Below are 27,919 nucleotides of genomic sequence, written 5' to 3'. Positions count from 1 at the left end.
AGAAGCTGGCCACATCCATATCTCAAAGTGACACCTACAGGGGTTTCCAGGATGACCGGAAAGGTCTCAGCAAAGGCAGGAGGTAGAGGGAGAGAACGGAGACAGTGGACAAGAAGGAGCGGAGCAGAGGTGGAGACAGGAGAGGAAGAAGGCTCGGGGTGATCCAAGGCCACTGTACCCAGTGGGGGAGCCCGTGACAGGAGGGCAGGGCCATGCCAGGGAGAAAGGGCTCAGAGACACCGAGGGAAAGCTGAGGAGGGTCAGCAGTGACCAAGCCTCTCCGTGCCTCAGTTCCCAAGCTTCACAACAACACGGCAACCTGGGTCCTGCCCTGGATGTTTAAGGGCCCAGATAACAGATGTGAAAATATACCGCGAGTGTTCACCTCTGCAGCGTATAAACCCAAACTGGGACCATGCAGAGAAATCAGCCTGGGACCCTGCAAGGAGGACTCTGAAATCTGTGATGGGTTTCACACAAAAAAATACAACAGGTGTTCAAATAAAACCTTGCACTGAAATGTAGAAACACCTCAATATCCATCAGTGTACGAATAAGATAAATAAAATGTGGTCCATCCGTACACTGGAATATTATTCAGTCAGAAAAAAAGGAAGTTCGACACATGCTTTGACATGGATGAAGCTTGAAAACATGGCACCAGACACAAAAGGCCGCGTGCTGGATGGTTCTGTCACAGGAAAGTCCAGGACAGGCAAATCCACAGAGGCAGAGAGTGGGTTGGTGGTCTTCTAAGGGGATCGCGGTCGTGGCAGAGGCAAGGGAATAAATGGGATGTGACGGAGAATGGGCACAGGGCTTCTTTTTGGGACAATGACCGTGTTCTGGAATTATCAAGGGGCGGCAGTTTCACAACACTGTGAATATACCACATGCCTCTCACCTGTTCACTTTAAAACGGTTTATTGAAGGTTCTGTGGATGTTACTTCAATGAAATAAGACAACGACTGCAACAGTAATAATAATAATAATATTAAGTGCTGGCTATGTGCTGGACAGGGTTCTAAGGGTGTAGCTCAGTGAACTGTCGCAAAGATCCCATGAAGTGGGAGCCCTACTACCCCCCTTTTATTGCTGAAGGAATCAAAGCTCAAAGAGGGTGAGTGACTTACCCAAGGTCACCCAGCCAGTAAGGGTAGCGTGTGATTTAAATCCCACACTCTGGCTCCAGGACAATTGCATTTAAGGAGGAACTGGCTTCCCTGGTGGCTCAGACAGTAACGGATCTGTCTGCCAATGCGGAAGACCCGGGTTTGATCCCTGGGTCAGGAAGATCCCCTGGAGAAGGGAAGGGCAACCCACTCCAGTATTCTTGCCTGGAGAATCCCATGGACAGAAGAGCCTGGCGGGCTACAGTCCATGGGGTCGAAAAGAGTCAGACTCGGCTAGGTGACTAACAGCACCATTAGGAAAGAGGATGATGGGGAGCCAGAAAAAGACGCAAGCAGCTGCCACGGCCCCATCTTGGGCCCCCAGAGCTGGCTACGGAAGGACATTGCACCCACTGGCTGGGCCGGAGGCACTCCCCAAAGCCTGAGCCCTCTTCTGGCTTCTTGGAGAGGTCACTGGAGCAGACACCAGGACCACTCTCCATCTAGCATCCAGAAGTGACCTCTGGAGGGCAATCTTGACCCTATCAACATCCCTGCCCTTCACCCAAGGCCCACATGCCCCTCCCTGGTCCCTGCCCTCGGCCTTTAACGGAGCAGCTCCCCTGCGGTGATGAAAGCACAAAAGCAGAGCCCTGTCTTGCTCGAGGACACAGCTACGGGTGGCCCACAGTGGCCGCAGAGGTTTTTCTTTGTAATTGGTTTAAAAAAAGATAGAGGAAGATATTTTTGGATTATCATTATCAACATAAGACTATAATGGGATGAATTCTCCCAGTGTGCTCAGGCCCCAGGACACAGCTGTGACACCCCCACCCAGGGATCTAAGGACTGAAGTCATGGGAGGTGACTCCATGGCTTAGCAAGGACACCAGGGCCTTCCCACCCACCACCCCTGAGCAGAGCCTCCACCCCCTGGCCTGGCTGCTCCCTCGACCGGGGGCCGTCTCGCCTGCCCACCTGCCTGCCGTCCCCCTCATCTTGGAGCCTGCATGGGTCCCACCACCCTTTCCTCTGAGAAGCAGTCCTGACCCCCAACCAGGGCAGCCCCCCTCCTGCAGTGCCCCCTTCCCACCAGCCGCTCCTCTGCTGAGCAGGGCTGGCTGATAGTGACAACTGGGCACAGACGCGACTTTCCTTGGTGGCTTCCGGCAGCCCCTCGGTATTGCCGGTCTGCCATGGGCGGCTTTGTCCCCGGGGTGTGCCGCACACTCTGCCCAGGCACCCCCAGGGCCCTTGGGAACCCCTCCAGCTCTGTGAGCACGGCCATACGCCATTTGCCAGGAGGATCAGCACCAGGAGGGACCCCTAGCCCTGAGCCTCGGGGACAGATGACCCAGGAGGACGTGAGCGGACCTGGGCAGAAGCCACCGCTGGGCCTCTTCCCAGTTCAGCCCCAGGTGGACAAGAAAAGCCCCACCGGGGGCCTGGAACAGATGGGCCGGGCTCCGGACCCCTGCCCGGCCCACCATCTGTCCTGACAGTCGGCCCGTCTGCCCGGGCAGCCCCTCCTCGCAGCCCACCATCTGCCTGGCCCGCTTGGTCCTCCTCCTGGCTCCAGCAGGGCCCTCGGGAAGGGACGGGCAGGAGCCAGAGCCCAGGCCTGGCTGCTTGGACGGGCCCCATGTGGCACCCCTGAGGGGAAGGGGACAGCAGAGCCCCGCCAGGGCAGGAGGCACCTCTCAGACTCTGCCTCACAACTGAGGGGGCAGAGAGAGGAAGACAGAAGGCTCTGCCCCCGGAGGAGGCGGAAACCACACATCTCCTCCTCCTCCCCTGAGGCCTGGATGGGGGTCCAGTTCCTGAGGGGTCCCTGCTGGAAAGGCCTGGACCGCACCCTCACCCAGACCTTCATCCGCCACTCAGTTCGCTCCTCCAGGTCCCTGGGCAGCACCTTCCTCTCCCTAGGACCCCTGTGGCCTGAGAAAGAAGAGCCACTTCTATCTGGGGCCCAGGCCAGGCCAGGCTGCGGCAAGAGCAGGACGCCAGAAGCCCCAGTGTGGCCTCCAAGGCCCTCAGTCAAGTGCAGGCCCCACCTTGGCGATCCAAACCTGCCGACCCCCTGCCGACCCCCTGCCGTCTCCCCAGAGGAAACCAGGGCCTCCTGTGGGGACCCACCTTACAGGGCGTCTCTCGGGCCCCCGGGAGGTGGCAGCCAAGCCCAGCAGTGTCAGCTGCAGCAAGAGCACCCCCAGAGGTCAGGTGATGACACGTGCCCTCAGCCCCTGCCTCCGCCTCACGACCCCCTTGTCCATGAACCTTCCACCCCATCTCCTCCTGGGACCCCCTCACCGTGTAACATGATTGCTGCTCCTCAGATGACATAGCGGGCACAGGAGTCGTCCTTGGTGAGAGGGGCTGGCTCCTCCCTGGCTGGTTCCCTCCCTGGACGCGGGGATCTTCCTGCTCTATCGGCACGCCCTGTATGTGCCTGGGTTCTTCCTGGCGGGTCAGACTGAGGCCAGCCCATTCTGCAAGCCACAGAGAGCAGCCTTGCAGGTGGTCAGCTCCCTCTGTCTGGTCCCATACCCCCTACTCCCCAACCTGAAAATAGCCCCCAGGTGGCACCCAGCAAGGAGATGGCAGGAGCCTGGAGGATAAGAACTCCCCAACCCCAGGAGCACGCAGCCCCCGGGGCCTTTCCCCACCTGCCGCCCCAACACAACCCTCCTGAGGGATTCCCCTGGGAAGAGCGTCCATTTACCAAGCCTGGTCCTTCCTCCTGACACACCACTCATCACGAGGCGCCCTGGAGCGGGTGGGTGCCCTTCCCACAGCCCACCACGCTGGACCACCCTCTATTCCCTTCGGGTGCAGGAGTCTGGGCCTGGGCCCTCAGACCCCCAGTGCACCCACCAACTGGTCAGCTTACTTTGGTGACACCCATCTGTCCTCCCCCAGCCTCAGCCGGACAACCACACAAACGCCTGCGTTCCATGTGGGAGGAGGTGGGGCGAGCCCGAGTCAGCAGACTGGGAGAAGAGGGGCCAGGAAGCCGCGCCAGCTTTGAGCTGTCACCGTCGCTGGCAGGAGCTTGCTGAGGTTGGGGACAGCACCACCAAACCCACCACTGCACACCCTGCATGGCACAGTGTCTGTCCTCCCTTGGCTCCCCTAGCCTGGCTGGAGGGGGCGGGCAGTGGCACTGAGTAGGGACAAAGTGTGAGAGACACCAGCTGGCCGCTGCGACCAAAGCCGACAGACTCGTGGCTGAACAGCACCACCTGGTGGACATGTTGGAGACTACACAGCCAGGCGTTTTTTTGTTGTTTCGGTTCTGAGATTTCTTCCGCTTTTCCCAGCACGGCTCTGTGAATATCAGAATCCACTACCCTTTAATCGGATTCTGCTTAGATACGGCTCATTATCAGAGGGCCCAACCCAGGCACTTCAAACAAGGCAGGAAAATAAATCCCCCAAAGAAAGAGCTTCTGGTTAGCAAGCCCCCTACCCAGTGCTAGCCTGTCCATCACCCACTGTCCAAGGAAATTGCCCCTCCTCCCATCACTGATGTGATAGGCACCCGTGGCCTGCCTTTGGAGGGGAAAAAAATCAGAAGTCTCTGGCCAAAGAGGAAAATCAAGCCCAAGAAAGAACAGTGAACACAACTGGCTGAAATAAACAGAATACATGAAATAGAAAAACAGAAAGGGGGGAATAAACAAAACAAAACCTCGTGGGAAACTCGTTGAAAGTAAGTAAGTAAGACCTAAGTCTTTATTCAAAAAAACTGTTCACTAAAAGAAAAACAATTAGTGATTTCCCTTTTTTAAAGTCTATTTCAGAGTAACCCGATAACTCAATTGATAAGGGAAGGTTTGTTTAACAGAATTCTCACTGCTCCTTGTAAAACATGAGAATCCCATGGACGGAGGAGCCTGGTAGGCTACAGTCCATGGGGTCACAAAGAGTCATCAACTGAGCGACTTTACTTGTAAAACAGTGATTCTAGGAGGAAAGCACCATATTTGCAAGCTCTCGTGAAATAATTATTTCCTGGGACTTCCCTGGTTGTCCAGTGATTAAGAACCCAACTCAGAGCCCCAGCCGTGAAGGATTCTGGCAGAAAGGTGAGCCTGAATCTAGCTTCTAGAGCTAAACTCCCATTTCCAGGAAAGGTGAAGATGAAGTGACACCAAAAGGAAGCAATCTTCCCTTGTAGCTCAGTAAGTAAAGAATTCGCCTGTAACGCAGGAGACCAGGGTTCGATCCCTGGGTCGGGAAGATCCCCGGAGAAGGAAATGGCAACCCAGTCCAGTATTCTTGCCTGGAGAATCTCATGGTCAGAAGAGCCTGGCCGGCTACAGTCCCTGCGGTCACAGGAGTTGGACACGACTTAGAGACTAAACCACCGAAAGGAAGCAATCAGATCCAGAATATGGGTGACAATCAGCAAGACAGTATATCCTGTTTCTGTAGCAAGTCATGGCTGGAGGGAAATGGGGAGGAGGGTCTTGATCTAGACTAAGAGAAATTTTAAAAGACACAACAATTAACTTGTGGACCTTGTCTGGAACCCAATTTAAACAGACCAACTGCAAAAAGGTCTGTTTGAGACAATCAGAGAAATGTGATTACAAACAGGGCATTCGCTGATACCAAGGAATTACCGTTAATTACGACATTGTGCTAATGGAGCTGTGATTCTGTCACCAAGTCTCCCAGATTTGGAGAGTTGCATCCTGATATTCGCAGGAGCAAAGTTACAGAATGCCTGCTAACAGGCTTGAAAATACTTCAGCCAGAGGATAGCAAAGGACAAGAAAACCGCAGCAGATGAAGTAAATGTGTTCATTTGGTAACTGTCAAATTGGGGCAATGCACACATGAGAATTTATTGCGATAGTTTATCTTTAAAGGATTTTGAAAACGTTCATTGTAAAAAAAAAAAAAATTAAGGAAAGACATGCCCTGTCTCCTACAAACCTCACCTGACATTGTAGAAATTTTAGAAGTTGCAGAAGCTGACTCAACTTATATCCCTGAGCCTCACCTTCTCTCTTGCTCTGGGAATATTCAGTTGGGAGAGAGAAAGTCTATGATGTTATCATTACTCTTCTATGGTTCCTGTACCCAAAAGCCCATGGGGCTCTCGTTGCAGGGCTGGACACCTGGGGGGGAGTGTCTACTGGGTCCCCATCAAGGATCCTGGATGCCTTTCATCCCCTCCACAGCCCTTGTGGACTTTAAGACCCAGAGCAACATTGTGCTGGGGAAGGAGATCCCCCAGAGGTCCTGTAGTCCCTACACTCCCTCTCTGTGGTCGGCAGAACAATAGCCCCCAAAATGTTCACATCCCAATTCCTGCAGCCTGTGACTATGGTACCTGTGGCAAAAGGGACTTTGCACATGTGACTAAGGAGCCTAGGAGGGTAGGTTATCTGGGTGGCCCAGAGTCACCATCACAAAGGTGTTTCTAAGAGGTTGGGAGGTCAGAGAAGATGTGACAACAGAAGCGGAGGTTGGAAGGATGCAGTGTAGCTGGGGACCCTGGGCCCGGGACCACGGCCACCTCACTCAAGCCTCCAGACGGAAGGCAGCCCTGCCAAGTCCTTGATTTCAGCCCAGTGAGACGCTGACCTCCAGAACTGTAGGGAGTAATGCGTGTTATTTTAAGCCACCGAGTTTACGGTCATTTGTTACAGCAGCCACAGGAAGCTTGTGTACTCTGCGAGGCTCATCTGATGCTGGAGTCCGGGGAGCTAGAGGGGCTGAGAAGGTCACCTTGGTGGTTTGGGGGCAGGTGGTACATCAGCCACGTCCCTCCACACCTCACCTCCCTTCCTGCTTGGCCTCCACCCTTAACAGGGAGCAGGGGCAAACCCGCAGTGAACCAGCCCCGCCAGGTAGGCTGCACTAATTCCCTGAGACAGAGCCGCTCCTTCACCAGCACTCCACCGACCCCAGGAGGCCCAGCCTGAGTAGCCCCGTGGGAGATAGCGCCCCCCAACATACGCTTTCTTCCACTTCAGCCCTGCTCCTGCCCCCCTGCCAGGAATGCAAGTTCTTGATTTTATCTGTCCGCAGCCCCAGCTCACTCCACACCTCCAGGGGCCACCCAGCCTCCCGAGTCACAAAGTCTGTTACCATCAACAACGCTGTGGAGACAGGCAGGCAGGTGAGGATTCCCAAGGACCTGCCCAAGGCATTTTGCTGGCACGAAAGGGACACTGTTCCTGTCCCCAGATAATGATGATGAGTTGGGAGAAGCAGGCCTGGCAGTGACATGCTAGACACCCACTATCTGCTCAGCAAGGTCAAAGGTAGTCCCTTATCTGTCCTGGAAAGTTCCTTCTTCATTATCAGCGCATAAACAGCATCCAAATAGTTACATAATAGACGGTTCTGGAGATAGAGGGTCATCCAAAAGTCTCGAGGGAGAAGATGCTGCAATAAACAGAGATGTTATCTGTCCACAGTGTCCGGAAGAGTCCACCGCCAGCTCTGGCCTTCAGGACCCACCACTCCCACCCCAATCTACCACCTTCGTGCCTCTTAGAGCCCCCAGCCCACCAAGGTGCCCAGATGCTTTTGGGTGCCACTGGAAGGGAGAAAGAGACCTCAGACACTGTCCCATGGCCTAACCGCTGGAGCTGTGGCCCTTCTCTTCCCCTGCCCATCAGATCTCAGCCGCTGGAACAAGAAGGGGAAATTGTTTAGGCCAACGCACTCAGGAAAAAACCCTTTTGGAAAATTTCAGGCCTGAATCCTGAGTGCCCCTGGAGACCACGGCTGGTGGCAGAGGACCAGACCAGCTGCAGTTCCAAGAAGAGAAGAAGGGAAAAGATTTATACCCAAAACAATGAGGGGACAATGACAAAGCAAGTTTAACTAAAAGCACCAGTAGGCGAGCTTTGTGGGGACCAATGAGCTCTGAATGATGCTGTGACTTTCAGAGGAGGGTGCCCCAGGCAATGGGTTCCTGGGGTTGGGGGAACTCAGCCAAATACAGAACAAAGGATGTGAGCCCCTGACCAGTGGGGTCATGAAAGGAGAGTCCTGGCTGTCCCCCAGGCAGTCAGGAGCTGAGAGACCTCAGAGTCACCTGGCAGGGGGGCGGGGATCCAGGTGAGAAGAGATGCCAGCAAACCTGATGTCCTGCCCCAATTAGCAAAGGCTCCTTCGGATCCCCCTACAACCCACCCCCTACAACCCTGATACCTCTTCTGGGGGTGCTCTGAGAAGGTGGTGCTCATACCCAGAGAACGAGGAGGACTGGGAGAGACCCAATCAGGCCTTGCCACCCAGGGAAAGGACCACTGCTCCAAGGACAATGACGCAGGAACCCCTCAGAGAGGGCAGGAGTCACTTGTGTCTCATTGTCCTCTTTGCAGTGGGCCTCCCGGGGGGCTGCTAGCTCCAGGGGGAGCTGTGCAAGCCAGAGGGGACTCCCTGCGGTAGATTCTCGGGGCTGAAGGGACACTGCAGCCTCAGGGTCCCTGGTGGAGAGAGCTGGTCCCCAGCTAGCTGTGCGCCGCCAGACTAGCCCATCCCATCATGACCCAGATCACAGGCTAAGCACCTCAGCTGCTCCCCTCTCCCCAGCTGATATTTTCATTTTTAAAATTTTACTTACTTATTTATTTCGGCAGAGAGCTGCACTGAGTGTTCATTGCTACGCACGGGCTTTCTCTAGTTGCAGCTCGTGGGCTCCAGAGAACTGGCAAGCTCAGTCGTTGTGGAACACGGGCCCAGCTACCCTGCAGCACGAGGGATCCTCCCGGACCAGGGATCAAACCCGTGTGCCCTGCACTGGCAGGCGGATTCCCAGCCACTGGATCACAGGGAAGTGCCCAAATCAGCAGTTTTCTATGAAGGCAGCAGCAGGCAGATTTACTGGAAAACATGTCCAGAGGGACTCTGCTCCCAAGACCGAGAGGCCATGGAGGCCAGCAGCCTGCGTTAAAGGGCAGAGTCTCCTCCCAGCCCAGCTGACCGCCAGCCTGGAGAGGTGGGCTGGGCCCTAGTGCTGGACCCAGGGCCACCTGCCCTAGGTCCCATCTGCATCTTCCCAGGGCAAATGATTCCTTCTCTGCTGGTTCGTCTCAGTGGGAACGCAGGGCAAGTGCCTGGCTGACAAATGACCCCCAGCCACCCCTCTCCTCACAGATGTAGGAGGGATCAGGAGGGCCTAGACTGTCTTAAAGAGATGCTAGTCACTCCCAAGAGCCCAGCAGGCAAGCTCCCAAGCCTGGCCAGTGTCCCAGACCCTGCTGAGGTTCTCGAAGGAATCACGAACACAGGAGTTTCCTTTATGCCAAACAGAACCGCAGAAAGCAGGCTTGCTCAACAAGTGAAGGGTACCAGGACATCACTCAGGGCGCAGGGAGGAGTCAGGCACACACCCTCACCCATGGGCTCCCACTTGCCTCCTGGGGCCCCTGAATGGAGGGTCCCAGAGGTGAGTCTGGGCACCTGGCCGGCCAGCTCAAGACCCCTCTCTAAGGTGAGTCCCCCCTCCACTGTCTGAGCACCTCCATCAGTCAGGACCTGGAAGTTAATTCCTGTTTAATGCGGAGCTGCTGTCATGGAATAAATATTGGAGTCATGCGTGAGCAGGGAGGAGCGTGGTGTGGAATAGCTAACAGAGGGCAGGAAGAAGGTGAGAGCAAGGAGATGGGCTGAACTACCACAGCGGGAGCCCAGGGAGAGAGTCGACAATGGGAGGGGCCCAAGGAGGGGAAGACTTGAGCCGGGTGAGGGTCAGAGACAGGCAGAGGTCTATGGGGGAAGGGGGAAAGGTGCTTAAGCCTCCAGAGAGGCTTGAGAAGCAACCCTGGGACTTCCCTGGTGGCCCAGTGGCTAAGGCTCCACACTCCCAATGCAGGGGGACCCAGGTTCAATCCCTGGTCAGGGAACTAAGATCCCATATGCCTTGCAGCCAAAAATATATTAAAAAAAAAAAAATTACTCCTAACTCCCTCTCTATGCTTCCCTGTATTTTCCAAATTTTCTGAAATACATTTGAATTCTTTCCAAAGTTATGTTCTAAGTTAGTTTTGAACTTTTAAAATTTTTTAAATTATTTTTAAATTTGAGGGGACAAAGCTTTTATTGTGATTTCAATCAATGTGTCTGCCCTCCAGCAAGGGCAGGGACCCCATCTTTTTTATCTTTGTATCGAAGTTCCCAACACAGAGCAGGTCTCCCTGTGGCTTCCTACATTTTAGAGAATATCACCCTACCTCTAAGACAGAATCTAGAATTCTCGAAAGTGAAAGTGAAAGTTAGTCACTCAGTCGTGTCCAACTCTTTGCGACCCCAAGGACTGTAGCCCACCAGGCTCTTCTGTCCATTCTTGTCCTTCAGGCAAGAATACTGGAGTGGGTTGTCATTTCCTTCTCCAGGGGATCTTCCTGACCCAGGGATCGAACCCAGGTCTCTGGCACTGCAGGCAGATTCTTTACCTTCTGAGCCACCAAAGGAAGCAGAATTCTCTAAACCTAGTGTTAAATCACCCCTAACATTCTTGCCATCCCTGAAAGGTCCTAGGATTCCTTTGATTTTTATTTTATTAATTAAATCTTTTTTAAGTTTTTAACTTAAAAAATCAACTTTTTTATTTCATTTTTTAAAATTTTCACTTGGAGTAAAACACACAGAGTAAAACACACAAAACATAAAATTTACATTCGTGCTTTCTGCAACCCATATCCAGAACTCTTTTCATTTTGCAAAACTAAAGCTTTGTCGCCATGAAACGATAACTCCCCATTCCCCCGCTCCAGCCCTTGGTAACCTCTCTTCCACTTTCAGTCTCTATAAATTTCACTCCTTTAGGAATTCATATTGGTGGACTAATACAGCATCTGTCCTACTGTGGGTGGCTTATTTCGCTTAACATAGTACCTTTGAGATTCATCCATGCTGCAGCAGATGTCAGAATTTCCTTCCTCTTTTGGGATGAACAAGAGTCCACTATGTGGATGGACCATGTTTTGTTTAATTTTTTAAAAAATTTATACAATTTTTAAAGATAATTTCCCATTTACAGTTATTGGAGAATACTGGTTATATTCCCCATGCTATCCATCACTGAGCCTATGTTACACCCAGGAGCTTGTACTTCCCACCCCTCCTCCTCTGTATACCCCCCTCCCACCTCTGGTAACCATTAGTTTGCTCTCTATGCCTATGGGTCTGCTTCTTTTGTGTTATAGTCACTTATTTGTTGTATTTTTGAATTCCACATATGAGTGAGCTCCCCAGGGGGCACAAATGGTAAAGAACCTGCCTGCCAATGCAGGAGCCAGAGGAGACTCGGGTTCAATCCCTGGGTCGGGAAGATCTCTTGGAGAAGGGACTGGCAACCCACTCCAGCATTCTTGCCTAGAGAATCCCATGGACTGAGGAGCCTGGCAGGTTACAGTCCATGGAGTCGCAAAGAGCTGGACACGACTGAAGCAACTTAGCACCACGCACATATGAGAGGCATCACGCAGTATGTTTTCTGACTTATTTCACTTAGCATAACGCTCTCCAAGGCCACCTGTGTTGTTACAAATGGAAAACTTTCATTCTTTTTTATGGTTGAGTACTATTCCATTGTATATCTATACATATATGTATAGATATATATTATGTCTTCTTTATCCACTCATTATGGACACTTAGGTTGCTTCCATATCTTGGCAATTATAAATAATACTGCTATGAACATTGGGGTGCATGTAACTTTTTCAAATTAGGGTTTTGGTTTAACGTATACCCAGGAGTAGAATTGCTGGGTCCTATGGTATTATTTTTAGTTTTTGAGAAATCTCCATAATTTTTCCACTGGGGCTGCACCAATTGACATCTCCACCAACAGGGTATGAGGGGTCCCATTTCTCTGTATCCTCATCAGAATTTGATATTTGTGTTCTTTCTGATGATAGCCATTATGATTGGTATAAACTGATACCTCATGGTGGTTTTGATTTGCACTTTCCTGATGTTTAGCGATGCTGAGCATCTTTTCATGTGCCTGTTGGTTATCTGCATTTCCTCTTTGGAAAAATGTCTATTCAATTCTTTGGCCCATTTTTTAATTGGGCTGTCTGGTTTTTTGGGGTTGAGTTATATGAGTTGTTTATGTTTGTTAGATATTAATCTCCTATTGGTCATATGTTTCTGCAAATATTTTCTCCTCTTCAGTATACTGTCTTTTCATTTTGTCAATGGTTTCCTTTGCTGTGCAAAACCTTTTAAGTTTAGTTAGATCCCATTTGTTTATTTTTGCTTTTATTTCCTTTACTTTAGGAACTGTATCCAAAAAAATACTGCTGCGATTTATGTCAAACGATGTCAGGCCTGTTTTCCTCTAGGAGTTTTATAGTATCTGTTCTTACATTTAGGTCTTTAATCCATTTTATTTCTGAATAGGGGACCCTGTTTTGTTTATCCATTCACCCATTGATGGCCACTTGGGTTGTTTCCACCTTTTGACTATTGTGAATTAAGCTGCTGTGAGTATGGGTGTGCCAGTATCTCCTGGAAATCCTAGTGTCAATTCTTTTTTGGATACATCCCCAGAAGAGGGATTGCTGGATCATACGGGAATTCTACTTTACCTTTTTAAGGAACCACCCATACTGTCTTCCACAGCAGCCAAACCATTCCACGTTCCCCAGAACAGTGCACAGCGTTCCCACTTCTCTGCATCCTCACCAGTCCTTGCTGTTCCCTGGTTTGTTTCATTCTGTTTTGTTTCAATGCAGCCAGCCTAAGGGACAGGAGGTGCCTAAGCTCTCTTGGCAGGAGTCGGCCTATAGGAACTGGAATGAAAGCTTCCCCCCCTCCCGGAGGATTCTGAGGGCAGTGAATTGTCTATACAATACCGTAATGGTGGATCCATGTTGTAAATTTGTCCAAATTCATAGAATGTACAACACGGAGAGTGGTAATGGAAACTACAGGCTTTAGGTGATGATAATGTATCTATGCAGGTTCATCGATTATGACAAACGTGCCAGCCTGCAGGGGGGCGGGGGGGGTTGATAATGGGGGAGGCCATGCACGAGTGGGAAGAGAGGGTATAAGGAACATCTCTGCACCTTCCACTCAATTTTCCTGTGAACCTAAAAAGGCTAAACCTAAAACAAATCTCTCTCTTTTTTTTTTTTCACTGTACCCTCCATACATCTGGAAGACTGAGGAGGAGAGGAAAGTAAGAAAGGGGCAGAGAAGGTGGTGTCCCTCAATTCAACAGTTTAAGGGCCTGGCTGTAGACTCATTTTTTCTTCCCTCTCTCCCTCACCATCTTTTTCTCCCTCTGTCTCTGACGCTGTCTGTCTCCCTCCTCCACAGCTCTGACTCCACTTTCCTCTTTTCTCCCCTTGACCAGGTGGTCACATCTGCTGATCCCAGGAAACAGACCACGGTCTCTACAGGGACCTGCCTTCCAGGACTGTCCCTACCCTAGGTCTAACCTACTCTTCAGACAAACTGTCCCCCACCCAGAGTTCAGGTCCCCAACCCTCCCACCCACCCCTCCATCCCATCGCAGACTCTGAAACGAGAGACCCCATCTCTGGGGAGACCTCCCCTGCACACCAGGAAGGAGGCCTGTGAGGAGGAGAGAGGCGGTAGCGGGGGGAGCGCCCAGCGTCCCCCGAGAGTACTGCTAACCCACAGCACATAATCCTGTTAAAATATTAATCCTCATTTAGCCAGGAGGCGAGGTAGCCGCTGAGATAAAGGCCCTGAGAAGTCATAAAAGGCAACAGCAATTGATAAAGAGGATCGTTGTTACGCTAATAAAATCCCAGTCGGGAAGGTCGAGTCAGGCCCCAGTAATCAGAACAGTCATCAGCAGGCAGGTCCCAGCCTCAGCGGGTAGGGATGACCGCCTCCCATGACACTGGAGGGGGCCAGCGGTGGAGACAGAGAGAGGAGGAAGCCAGCTCTCTCTGCTCCTGTTCCCCGCAGCACTGCTGGACCGAAGCAGCCCTTTGAGAAGGAATGGCCATCCTTGGACCGGGGTCTCCCCCTTAAGGAACACCACAGGTCGTAAAGATTGTGACCCCTCCTGAGGGCACACTGGAGGAGCTCAGTCCCATCTGTGTGGCTCCTGGTGGCTTCCCACTGCCTCCCAGGCACTTGTCCCAGGCTCAATGGCTTAGTGCCCCACCCCACCCAGGGATACAAGGATGGGGCACCCATTCCAGCCCCCAAGCCAGGAGTTCATGCAAGGGCCTGCATCCTGGGCTCTGTTTGGGAAGAGTCATCACTGTGTCCCCAGGTCAAATTCTTCTTTGTCCGGGGCCCTCCTGATGGCAACCCTCTGCTCCAGCTAAACTGTATAACCACACTGCTCTTCATTTGGCATCCCCGGAAGTAAACAGTATGCCAGCAACACCACACCCCCCAGGAAAGGGCACGAACTGGCAGCTGAGAGAGACCCAGCCAGACCCAACTTTGCACTCATCACTGTAGAAATCTGGCAGGGGGACCCCTGACCTCAAGGCTCCCCCAACAAAGAGGACAGCCCCCGGCTGGAGGGGCCCTGCTTCCACACCCTCTCCCCACCAGGGCATCTGGGGCTCGCTGGCAGGCAGCACAGCCCGGGGGCACAGTGGCCAGCGAGACAGAGATTCCCGTTTTCAGGAGACAAAAGAAAAGCAAGGAGACTGGTCGGGGGCAGGAGGCCACAGCAGCGGTCCTGACCTGCTAACGTCACCCGCGGACTCTTTCAAACAGGCATCAGGAATGACACAATGCCTGCTGTGTGCCAGAAGGAGGGGATAAAGAGTCACTCACAGCCTAACAGGGGGAGACAGAAAGAACTGCAACGTAATTTACTCATACCAAGTCATAAATGAGATTATAGGGACAATGCCTGGTATGTCCCTCTCCCCAGCAGAAACCAAACACAGCTGGGCAGGCTGGTTCGTCCTAACCTGAGCCTCACGTGCCGCTCAGCTGGCCAGGGTACTTGTGTCGCACATGGCCACCTGAACGTGTCAAATCCACCTGGTCCCCAGGCCAACGAGGCCTCTGGGTGAGGTCCTGTGGGGCACCAATGACGCCCTAAACAAGAAAAGCAGCCAATAACCCCCCTCATGCTTCCTTCTGTGTCCTCAAATAGGGGCCCTTCAGGACCTCTCTCCACCATGCATCCTGGTTTGCCCATAAATGCTGCGCCCAGAGGAGACATCAGCCCTGTCTCTCAAAGCTGCACAAGCACTGGACTCAGCTGGGGAGCCCTTGGCTTCAAGAACAGCTGAGACAGTGACTTTATAAATGCTTTATCAGCACCCAAGCAGCAGGGTACACACCCACCACCCAGATCTAATATCATACTCCAGCCTCTCAAGGAACCAGGGCTTGAGATTCTAGGACTGAGGTAGGACATGTCCAAGATGACCCAGGAGATCTTGTGCTCCAGAAAGTAAGGGAGTGCTCATGGAAACAAATGATGGGGCAAGTCAGAGGGATGCCAGAGGCAAATGCAAGAGCTCCCTGTGGCCCATGCTGGAGTGATTTGAGCAATGCAATAAATCAAGTAGCGTTGAATTATAATTCAAAGTATAAAATAAATATCCATGGGTCCAGACGGGAAGAAATGATTGAATAAACAAAGAGGAAGAACAGACAAATGTATGCAGATTCTCCCAAGGAGGTGAAGCACGACCCCTCCCTCCTTAAGTGTGGTGGCACGTAATGACTTTCCTTCCTTAAAGCTGAATATGAAAATCGAGGGTAGGAGACAGTAACTCATGGTGGAGAAACCTGACCAACCCTCTGTTGGCCAGACCTTGTTGGTCAAGGTCAACATCCACAGCGATGAGTCATGTGGACAGTATGTACCCTTGACATGATATAATGAGAAGATGCTTTATCTCCGTGCTTTTCTTCCCAAGAACCCACAACCCCAGTCTAATCAAGAGGAAAACATCATATCACTCCAGTTGAGTGACATTCTACAAAAGGCTTGACCAGCACTCCTTAAAATCTGTCAATGTCATAAGAAAACAAGGAAACTGAGAAACTGAAACACCCAAGAGAAATGTAAGGAGGTGTGATAACTCAGCGCAAAGTGGGATGCTGGAGCAGAGAAAGGACACTGGGTCAGACGCTGATGAAATCTGAACAGGATATGAACTTGAGTTAAACATGACTTAATCTATATTGGCTCATTAACTGCGCAAAAATACCACATAGTGTAGGATGTTAACAATAGGGGAAACTGGGCATGGGGTATATGGGAACTCTCTACTATCTTTGCAATTCTTCCGTAAGTCTAAATCATCAAAAAATAAGCTTATTCTTTAAAAGGTTTTGCCTAACCAGAAAGTATGGTAGATACTTGCATAATTTTTCCCTTAAAATGTATTTATTCGTATTCAACAAATATACATTGAGTACATACTCTGGGCTGGCATCGCACCAGCAAAGAACAATATGGCAACCCCTGCCTACAGGCATCTCTGAGTCTACCTGAAGAATGACCAGCATGCAAGAGGATAGGGCAAGTTACAAGTGACAAATATCAATACAAATGATGGAAGTCTACGGAAAATAGAATCCAGAAGTATATCTTCCCCAAAAGATACACTGCAAATTAAACAGAGAATAAAGCCCTAAGACTCAGTGATCACTTTGACCACTGGATCAACGGTCAGAAATGATGCAGCATCTGTACGTGGAGAGCTCAAGATAAGAAATTGTGAAATGAAACTCCCAGCCTTCCTGGCTTAATACGTTAAGACATCATTACACACCTGCTAAGTCACCCAAAAGGAACAAAAAATAAAATCCAGTGAAAACAGTGGCCCAGAGGCAGTACTAGCATCTATCCACTAGTATCCTGATGGCAATTTAATTATAAGAACCAAGCAGCCTCTACATTCTTTGTCTGATAACCCCTCGCTAAGGACTGTCCCCCAAGGAAACAATGTGAATGGGAAAGAAAAGGAAAAAGTCAGTGATACCACGATACTCACAGCTGCACTATTCTTTAAAGAAAATAATCAATAGCCCCAAAGCCGGACGAGAAGATCCCAAGTGGCTGGTAGGTCACTGGGATCTAGTAGTTTTCCAAGGGGGATTCTGCAGGCAAAACACCACCTCGGCTCAAGTCTGAGCTCCTCCGCTTGCTCAGTTACCTTAAACCTCTCTGTTTCAGTATCCTCCAGCATAAAGTGAGGCTATTACTACCTCCTGCCTCCAAGAAGTGCTGCAAAGCTTGAACAAGATCATGGATGAAGCCCAGGGCTTGGTCTGCAGAGCTACCTTATAACTGTTAGCTACAGTCAACATACTCTCTTTCTGCTGATAAGCTCTAGGACACCAGGGAATAAAAAGGAAACTAACAGGGGGTGAGCTAAGGAGCTCCCTGTGACAAAACGTGAGTGAGGTAGAGTCAAAAAAAGGAGAGGAACTACCCCAAGTCTGGCTGAGAGCAGGAAGCAGATCTTTCATGCCACCTTCAGGCCAGAAAGCCATGCCGGCAGGAGAGGGTGGGCAGGAGAGGGAATTTCCACATCCCTGATGGGGACCAGCAGGAGGAAGCACAGAGTGAGAAGAGAACAGAGACCCCTCCCTCCCCACACCCCACACCCACCCACCGCCTTCGTACCCCAGGTCTGTGCCCCTCTGCCCCTGGCCCCGGCCTCACCCCTGGACTATTGCATCAGCCCCTTACTCACCTCCCACCTCCCACCCGTCATGCAGCAGCCAGCATATCATGTCACTCCACCTGCTTAAAGCCCAGCAGTGCCTCCCAGGGCCATTATCCTATTATCGCCTCGGATTAGGTCCTGCTGAGAGTGACAGAAAACCCAAATAACGGAAATGGAAGCAGAGAGTGTGTGTAACTCTCCCTTGCGAGGGTTCCCCGGGGGCTGAGCCATTCAAGGCGGGCTGGCCACGCTGCCCAGGATGGCTTGGGGGACCAGGCTCCTTCTGTGTAACCTCTCTCAGCGTGCCCCTTATCATCAGTTCTCCGGGCAGCCTCTGAGCTTGAGGCACCAGAGAGAGGAAGAATCCAAAGAGGGGCAAAGCTGACACTGGGAGGAGACTGAGGGCTAGCGCATAATATTTTTTCTTTCAACCCATTGGCCAGTGCATGCTCACATGGCCAAACTGCACTGCAAGGCATGCTGGGAAATGTAGTCTTTATCCTTGGCAGACATTTTATTATAGACGAAAGGAAGAATAATACACATTAGAAGATATTAGGAGGACAAACATTAGAATAACTAACATAAAATCCAGAGTCCCCCAGGCCTGCCTTCCAGCCTCAAGCCTGGTCGGTCCCCTCTTCCACCTCATCAGTGTCACTGCCTGGAAGGTTTATCTGCCCATATATCTCCCAGCTGCTGCTGCTAAGTCACTTCAGTCATGTCCGACTCTGTGCGACCCCATGGAGAGCAGCCCACCAGGCTCCTCTGTCCATGGAATTCTCTGGGCAAGAACACTGGAGTGGGTTGCCATTTCCTTCTCCAATCTCCCAGCTAAAGCCATCCCATATATCTGTGCAGGCTTTCCTGGTAGCTCAGCTGGTAAAAAATCCGCCTGCAATGCAGGAGACCCTGCATTCCTGGGTTGGAAAGATCCCCTGGAGAAGGGATAGGCTACCCACTCTAGTAGTCATGGGCTTCCCTGGTGGCTCAGATGGTAAGGAATCCTCGTCCAATGCAGGAGACCTGGGTTCGATCCCTGGGTCAGGAAGATCCCCTGGAAAAGGAAATGGCAACCCACTCCGGTATTCTTACCTGGAGAATCCCCATGTACAGAGAAGCCTGGTGGGCTATAGTCCATGGGGTCCCAAAGAGTGGGACACGACTGAGCAACTCAGCACAGAACAGCATGAAATGTTGAATCCTCAGAGGGTCTTTCAGGTCCCCACTCCAGCACTAGAATGAATGTGGTCCCCACTGCCCTCTCCTAAGACACCCACACTTCCTCCATGGTACATGTGGCAGATCCTCACACAGGGCCATGGTGGAGCTCCGGGACATAAGCTCCGTGAAGGAAAGCCTGCCCTGTGTGCCCCAGCCCTGCACAAAGCCGGCACAGGGCAGTCCCTACATATCCTGCTTGCACAAGTCCATGCAGGGGACCATCTCCATCTCTCGGACTCCAGTCTCTGAGAGGCTCATGAGGGGCGGCGCTGTGTGTGGACCCCTCCAGGGTGTGGCCCCTCAGATGGGGGAACGGGCCCAAGAATCTGTACCCTGGGGCCCCACTGCCTCACCGCAGAGGAGGCTGCAGGTGGCTCTGAGACCCTGGGGATCGCCTGACAATAGTCCTTCTCACCAGCCAAGCAGAGTCCTAGGTGGAATCACCCTCAGCAGTTCAGCAACTGAAGACAATTTAACTTGGGACATACCAACTATTTGACACCTCCCCTCAGGTAGACGTGGCCAAGATAGAATGCTCTGCCCTTGACCTGCCCTTTGACCTCTGACCACCCTATGGGATAGCTGCAAGACACTATCACCCCAGCTTTTCCAGGCAGGAAACCTGGACGTCTCCCTCGATTGCTCCCTTTCCGTCTCCCCAGCATGCAGTCTGGAAGCAAATCCTTCCAGGAGAGCCTCCAAGCTACCCACACCTGTCACTCCCCAGCCCCCATCCTGGTTTGGACACCAGCAGTCCCCTCCCTGTGGAGCGCCGCCCCCCGCCTTTGTCCAGTCCTGCAAATGGAGAGGCCTGAGTGAAGTTTCTTGTTTTTAATGCTAGATCAGTGTATGCCACTCACATGCTTAAAACCACCCCATGGCATTTCCCGCCTGCACTGCACAAGAATGCCAGACTCCATACCGCAGCCACAGTATGCCGCCCTCCCGCCTGCCCCCGATCTACTCCCCAGACGGACAACCCCCAGGATCACTCCCTCACAGTCGTCCTCTCACCAGGCCCCGGCTGACCACCCGCCAGACAGACGCTCTATCTTATTTCCCTGCGTCTTCCTTTTTGCTGACTCCCACTATTCTAGGGCTTTACTTGCTGACTCATTTTGTGTGTCCCCAACCAACTGAAAGAAGCCAAGAGCACCGTCTGTCTCCTTCACTGCCGTGTCCGCAGGACCTGGAATGGGACCTGGCTGGCGGAACATGTTTCATAGGGAGTGAGAAAGAGAGACAGAGACAAAGAGACAAATGGAGAGAAAGTGAGTGAGAGAGACAGAAAACTGCACGACGAAATCCGTGGTCCCTCCCGACACCGCCCTCTCCGTGAGCACAGCGTAACAAGGGAGGCCACACTGCTTACCATCTTGCTGATGAAATCCAGCAGCGAGGTTGCCCATGCCTGTACCCTCTGGGGCTCCTTGAGGCCTGAGAAGGAGAGCATAGCAGGCACTAATCCAGGCAGGCACTGCCTGCCCCGCCGCAGGAGCCCCCTTAGCATGCGCAGGAAGGGGAAGAGGTTCTCCCCCAGGCTGGGGAGTCCCCATAGACAAGGCCAGCCACCTGAACCCTGAACCCACAGCCCTGATCCAAAGGCCTCCCCAAATTATAGTCTGGAGGAAGGGGCCCCATCTGGGTGCTCTGGGACAGAGTGAGCAGGGCACAGGGACCCAGAGTCTCTAAGAGAGCTGGGGTTGGGGACACAGGCTTTCCCGATGGAGTGGGTCGATTCTGCTCGCCATGCCTTCCAGAATGGTCGCCATCCTCCCTGGAAAGACACTTGTGCACCAAGCGGGAGGGGCAGCAAGATCAGATCCGCTGTCAATAAAGGCAGATGCGCCCGAGGGCCAGGCCCAGGGCGGTGCGGACACAGCAGCCAGGGGCCGCTCTCTGAGGCTCCCACACGGTCTCAGTTCAAAGATGCACAGGATAAGAGCTGCTCAGTGACCCTGGGACTTTGCTCTGCTCTTCAGCAGAAAACTTCCCTCGGCACTTGCATCTCTGGCGAACCCATCATGGGAGCCCCAGCTGTCCTCCTCGCTGTGGCCCTGGCCATCCTCCTGGCTCCAGCATCAGGGGCACCTGTCCGCCAGCAGGCCTCCCGGAATAAGCTGCTCCTGGTATCCTTCGACGGTTTCCGCTGGAACTATGACCAGGACGTGGACACCCCCAACCTGGATGCCATGGCACTGGACGGGGTGAAAGCTCGCTACATGACCCCAGCCTTCATCACCTTGACGAGCCCCTGCCACTTCACTCTGGTCACTGGTGAGTGTTGGCCTCAGATGGGGCTTGGGGTCGTGGTGGGGGGGCAGCCGAGAAACCAGGGAACCCACAAAGCAAACCGCAATGCGGGCATGGAGTCTAGACCCGGGGGGCACACAGTGCAAGGGCAATGGTGAGGCCAAGGAGGGGACACCCTCACTGGGCAGACATGACCCGGCCAAAGGGGATGTCAGGAACCCTTACTGTCGGGGGCAAGTGATAGAGGCAGATAAAAAACACCTGGAGGTCTCATCGTAAGTGGGGACCACACCCAGGGTGGCATCCCAGGAGGGCTTCTGGTGGAGTTGTGTGGCCAGGATTCAGAAAGGCAGGAGAGTTGAGCCTGAGGCTCCTGCTCTTTCCACTGCTTGCTCCCAGCCACCCTCGAACCCACCATTGCTCTATTTAGGCCAGAAGCCTAAAATCTGGGTGTCACAGAGCCACACTCCCTCCAAAGGCTGGAAGGGAGGATCCTTCCCACCTGTCCCAGCTTCTGGGGACCCAGGCGACCCTGGACTTGTGGCCGCAGCTCTCCAGTCCCTGCCTCTGTCACACAGCCATCTCCCATCTGTGCATCTCTCCTCTTCTTGTTAAGGACACTGGTCATTGGATTTAGGGCCCACCTGATCGGGAATGCCCTCATCTTTTTTTATACATAATTTTATTTGTTTATTTTTTTACTGCACTGGGTCTTCATTGCTGCATGTGGGCTTTCTCTAGTTGCAGTGAGCAGGGGCTACTCCTCACTCAGTGCCGTGAGCTTCTCACTGTGGGGGCTTTTCTTGCTGAAGAGCACAGGCTCTAGGCGCCCAGGCTTCAGTAGTGGCAGCATGCAGGCTCAGTAATTGTGGCTCACAGGCTCTGGAGTGGTGGTGGCACACAGGCTTAGCTGCTCCACAGCATGTGGGATCTTCCCAGACCAGGGACTGAACCCATTGGAGGGCTTCCGCAGTAGCTCAGTCAGTAAAGAATCCGCCTGCAATGCAGGAGACCCTGGTTCGATTCCTTGATAGGGAAGATCCCCTGGAGAAGAGATAGGCTACCCACTCCAACCTTCTTGGGCTTCCCTTGTGGCTCAGCTGGAAAAGAATCCGCCTGCCATGTGGGAGATCTGGGTTCGATCCCTGGGTTGGGAAGATCCCCTGGAGAAGGGAAAGACTACCCACTCAAGTACTACGGCCTGGAGAATTCCATGGACTGTATAGTCCATGGGGTCACAAAGAGTCGGACATGACTGAGCAACTTTAACTTCCCCTTTCCCCTGCGTTGGCAGGCAGATTCTTCACCACCGTGCCACCAGGGAAGTCCCCAGGATGCCGCCATCTTAACAAAACTAAGGACATCTGCAAAGACTTTATTTCCAAACAAGGTCACATTCAGAGGCTCTGGGTGGACATGACTTTGAAAGTGAAACTGTTAGTCACTCAGTCGTGTCTGACTCTTTGCAACCGCATGGTCTATCCATGGAATTCTCTAGGCAAGAATACTGGAGTGGGTTGTCATTCCCTTCTCCAGGGTATCTTCCCAACCGAGGGAATGAACCAGGGTTTCCTGCATTGCAGGCAGATCTTTTTTACCATCTGAGCTGCCAGGGAAGCATGACTTTAAGGCATGTCACTCATACAGACAGCTTATTCTAACTCCAGCATTTTCATGACCAAGGCCCCTTCCACATGCAAGCAGAGGCCCCTGGTGCTCCCTTTTGCATGTCACCTCCTTACTTACCAATGGGGAATATGAAGGAAGGAGGTGGACTCTTCAACACCCCTCTTTTTTTACTTTCTGAACTCACGTGGAGGCTGCTGCTGCTGCTAAGTCACTTCAGTCGTGTCTGACTCTGTGCGACCCCGCAGACGACAGCCCACCAGGCTCCCCTGTCCCTGGGATTCTCCAGGCAAGAACACTGGGCATTGCCATGAAAAAAATTTTGTTTAATTTTTGAGGAACCACCACACTGCTTTTCATAGCACCTGCACCGTTTCACATTCCTACCAACAGTGCACAAGGCTTCCAACACAGCATAGTGCTTTTGGGAGTTTTGTGGTTTTTTAAAGTTTATTTATTTACTTATTTGGCTGTGTCAGGTCTTAGTTGTCGTACACCGGGTCTTTGTTGGGTCATGTGGGATCTCTCGTCACAGAACGCAGATTCTCTAGCTGTGGCTCGAGGGCTCAGAAGCTGCGGTGCATGGGCTTAGCTGCTCTGCGGCATGTGGGATCTTAGTTCCCTGATCAGGGATCAAACCCACGTACCCTGAATTGCGAGGTGGAATCTTAACTATTGGACCACCAGGGAAATCCTGAAAAAAATAAGTTAAAAAAGACACTTTCTCTTGGTTCATTTATCTTCCTGCCTGAGATTCTATTTTATGGTTGGGCCATAATTGATTTAATTAGTTCTCTCCAGATAGCCAGCCAGATTGCTCCCAATCTTTTGCTAAAACCAACGAGGCTGCAAACGATATCCTAGAACGTGTGTATTTACGCCTTTGTAAGAGTTCAGCAGCAGGACAAACTACTGTAAGTGGAAGCAGAATCTCTGGGCCGGGGTACGTGGTTGTGGTGGCCCAGTCCGGCTCCCAGGGCCACGTGTGCTTCCCCGCCCCCTGCCCTGGCTGTGCCCTCCCTCCCACCACCCCCCTCTGCCATCCCACAGGCAGATACGTTGAGAACCATGGGGTGGTTCACAACATGTTCTACAACACAAGCAGCAAGCTGAAGTGGCCCTACCACACCACACTGGGCATCGAGAAATGGTGGGACAATGGCAGCTTACCCATCTGGATCACCGCCCAGAGGCAGGTAATGCTGCACCCACGCCCACTTGGACAGACGGAGGAGGCGGGAGGGGGACCTGGCTGAGCAGGCCGTGTCCATGGCATGACCACGGGACATCCACGGCGGGACCTGGGAGTTCAATGCTCCCAGCCTGGGAGAGGTGCTGGGTGGGGCCCCACGGGAGATGGAGCCAGGTGCCTATGAGGACCCACCAGTGGCTGCACAGGCAGCGCTGTCCTCCCTGGGACCCAGAGGGATTGTTGCATCAAAACTGGGCTTCAGCACTGGTGAGAAGGGGGCCACAGGGAAAATAACGTCACTCCACTAACAGGCAGGGAACAATGAAATAGCTTCATCCTGGTTCCCCTCTCAGGGCCTGGCAGTCGAATTCTAAAGGGTGAGAGATAAGAGTAAGAGGTGAGTCATCCCAGTGAAAAGCCCAGAACCCCAGCCTCTTGCAATGCTCTGGGCTTCCTGACAACAAACTCAAATGGATGATTTCAAGGTGAGCCCAGAAGAAACTTCACAGGCAGGGCGTCCAACTCACATCTGAGTCCCCTCACTTCAGAAGGAGCTACCAGACACCAGGCTTGCTTGCAGAAAGCATAGCCAAGAACTGACATCTCAAGGTGGATATGATGACCTGAGGCAGTGGACAGATGGTAGCAAGGACAGGTGGATCTGTAAACAACACAGCAATTGGTTTATGGAAAGACAGATGGATGGCCGGGTTGAAGGCTAGAAGGGCAGGCAATAGAGGGGCCGACGGATGCATGGCAGGAGAGGCCCGGCTGCAGGTCGGAAGGGAGAGCTCACAGAGCAGCGCCGTGACCTACGGCCACAGTGATGATGAGGACACAGCATATCTGGGGACACTTTTATATCTACTATCTGATTAGTGCTGAGTCCACTGGCCTCTATAAAATCAGTATCAGCCCTAATAACATAAGATAAGAGCTATGAAAGGTCTTTCAGAAAATACGAAGGCCTGTGGCTGCAGGCAGGAGCAGGGATGGGTGAGTGTGCAGTCTGGGGGCAGGCGGTCGGGGCAGATGTTTCAGCAGGAGACAAGTGGGAGGAGGCCCACGGCCCTGATTCCACCTTCCGCCCACAGGGCCTGAAGACCGGTTCCTTCTTCTACCCCGGCGGGAATGTCACCTACCAAGGCGAGGCCGTGACGCTGAGCCGGAAGGAAGGCATCCTACACAACTACAAGGACGAGGCGGAGTGGAGGGCCAACATCGACACGGTGATGAAGTGGTTCACGGACGAGGGCCTGGACCTGGTCACCCTCTACTTTGGAGAGCCGGACTCCACCGGCCACAGGTACGGCCCCGAGTCCCAGGAGAGGAAGGAGATAGTGATGCAGGTGGACAGGACCGTGGGCTACCTCCGGGACAGCATCAGGAAGAGCGGCCTGGAGAGCAGCCTCGACCTGCTCATCGTGTCCGACCACGGCATGACCACCGTCAACAAGACGGCCAGCGACCTGGTGGAGTTCCACAAGTTCTCCAACTTCAGCTTCAAGGACATTGAGTTCGAGCTCCTAGACTACGGGCCAAACGGGATGCTGCTCCCCAAGGAAGGAATGCTGGAGAAGGTGTACGAGGCCCTCAAGGACGCCCACCCCAGACTCCACGTCTACAAGAAGGAGTTCTTCCCCAAATCCCTCCACTACGCCAATCACTCCCGGATCACCCCTCTGCTTATGTTCAGCGACCCAGGTTACGTCATCCACGGGGTGAGTTCCAGGGTGCGGGCACGTCTCTGCCCTGCTGAGTCTCTCTCCGGTTCTGTAGAAAGCACTCCCCTGTTTCTAGTCAGACCCCAACTTGAGGCGTGTCAGCCTCCAAAGGGACACACCCACACCATGCGACAGGAACTGGGGTGTGTACATGCATTGCGTACCTGTGTGCATGGGTGTGCATGCACACATGTGTTTGTGTGTGCACGTGTGTGTATAGGGTAAAGTGGGAAGGCGAACTGTAAGAGTGACACAGAAGAGGTGAGAGAGCTCAGGGAGGCTGAGAGGGAAGCAATATGCAGAGCAGGGGCAGGATTCTAGGGAAGAAGTACTGACGTGTGGACACCCAGCCATGGAAAGAAGCCCAGAGCGTGCCCTTGGCTGAAGCTCCACCCCCTTTACGCGGGTCTCCATTCATGTCTCTGGGTCTTCGCTGAGGCTCCTTCTTTGGGCCACTGATCTTTGGGGCTGAGAATTCAGAGACACGGAGGCTCAGAATCTTTCCTACCCCCACACCCCGGCATTCGAACTCCCTCCAGCGGTCCTCTGCAACCCAGGGCCCGGCAGGTGGTGCTCCTGGAGAGGGTGGGGAGGGCTGGGAGGGTCAGCACAAACTCACTCAGGACCCTCCCTCCTGGCAGAGAGTGAACGTGCAGTTCAACAACGGGGAGCACGGCTTCAACAATGAGGTCATGGACATGAAGACCATCTTCCGGGCCGTGGGCCCCAGCTTTAAGAGGGGCCTGGAGGTGGAGCCCTTCGAGAGCGTCCACGTGTACGAGCTCATGTGCAAACTGCTGGGCATCGTGCCAGAGGTCAACGATGGGCTCCTCAGTACCCTACTGCCTATTCTCCAGGAGACCACCACGACCCCCTCAGGTGTGCCTCCAGGCAGCTGCAGGGGATGGGGGCCTGCAGAGCCACAACCAGGGTGCCCCACCAGCCAGTTGGTGTTGCCTGCTCCTTCCTGTCCCTGGCTCCTGGGAACATCTGGAGTCCCTGATATCCCCATGGCACCTGACCCCGCACTTTGTGCACCTCGGCTGCATATGCAGGAGAGCCGGTGGGCGTGAGCAGGCTAGTTTAACCTGGGGAGGCTGAGGGCCAGAGGAGCTGGCAGTTTGCCCACTGCACAGGCCACCTCCAGGCTCCATGGCCACGTGAGAACTCCTTCCTGGAGTCTTCCTCTGTCAGCCTCCCCAACACACATCCTTGCCCCAACCCTGACCCATCTCAGGAGCAAAGGTCACCCAGGAGCTGGCAAGGTGGCAGCTCTTGGGGGCACCTGCCTAGGGATGTGCAGGCCTCACTGGGCGGGGGCTGTGAGGGGTCACACAGAACACAAGCCAGGAGGCCAGTGCAGCTGGGGCAAGTGAATGAGGTGGGGGGAGGGGGGGTGCGGGGTAGTGTGTGATGAAACCAGGTAGCTTGTGGGGGTGGCCTGGGGACACTTCGCCTGCCATTAAAGAGTCAGGGTGAGGGACATGCTCCCATTTCTCTCATTCACTAATCCTTTGATTTTCCTTAGGGTCTGCCCTCCTGCCAAGTGGCTGGCCTCCCTTGGTGACGGGACTGCTGGTGGCTGCAGCTCTCCTGGTTGAGGTCGCATAACACCCCCTGCTCAAGGTCAGAGACCCAGGAGGTGGAGTTGTGAGGAAGCTGGAGTCATTCTGCACCCCCAGGCCCCTACCTGCACCCACCCTGTGCCCTCCCAGGTCCAGCTGAGGGTCAGGAATTCCCACAGGGGCCCTCCTCAGTCTCCGCTTGACACAGGTGCCTCCATGCACTGCCTGTCCCCACCCAAGGTCCCTCTACTCCCTCCCTCCAGGCCTGCCTGCTTCATCTCCTCCACCTTCATCTCTTCCACCCGCTCCATCTCCTCCACCTTCCCCTGCCCCATCCCTTCTTCCCAACCCAACACACACCTGTCCTTCCAGGCCCACCTCTTCCAGGAAGCCTCCAGAAGCTGCAAACAGGGTCTGAGCCTACTCCTGCTGTGATGATCTACTGGATATGGATGGGCCTCTCTCCTCAGAAGACATGGGACCAGGCCTACAGCCTCCATGTCCCCACAGCCCCAGCCCAGGCTTGGCCATGATGATGCTGGCAATCTGACCCCTGCCCAGGTTTAGATCATCCCTGGGGGCATAATCTGGTTCACTGGC

At 53.2% G+C, this 27,919-nt stretch overlaps 1 protein-coding gene across 1 annotated transcript; it reads left to right on the top strand.

Annotated features, from left to right (window-relative positions):
* ENPP7 (ectonucleotide pyrophosphatase/phosphodiesterase 7) lies at positions 20,984 to 26,827 on the top strand. The gene is made up of 4 exons (XM_018064021.1): positions 20,984 to 21,236; positions 23,889 to 24,034; positions 25,125 to 25,751; positions 26,396 to 26,827. Exons 1-4 carry the CDS (start codon positions 20,984 to 20,986, stop codon positions 26,825 to 26,827), a joined length of 1,458 nt encoding a protein of 485 aa, XP_017919510.1.

Source organism: Capra hircus, chromosome 19 (genome assembly GCF_001704415.2).
Source record: "Capra hircus breed San Clemente chromosome 19, ASM170441v1, whole genome shotgun sequence".
Classification (NCBI taxonomy): domain Eukaryota; kingdom Metazoa; phylum Chordata; class Mammalia; order Artiodactyla; family Bovidae; genus Capra; species Capra hircus.
This window is presented reverse-complemented; position numbering and strand designations above follow the sequence as displayed.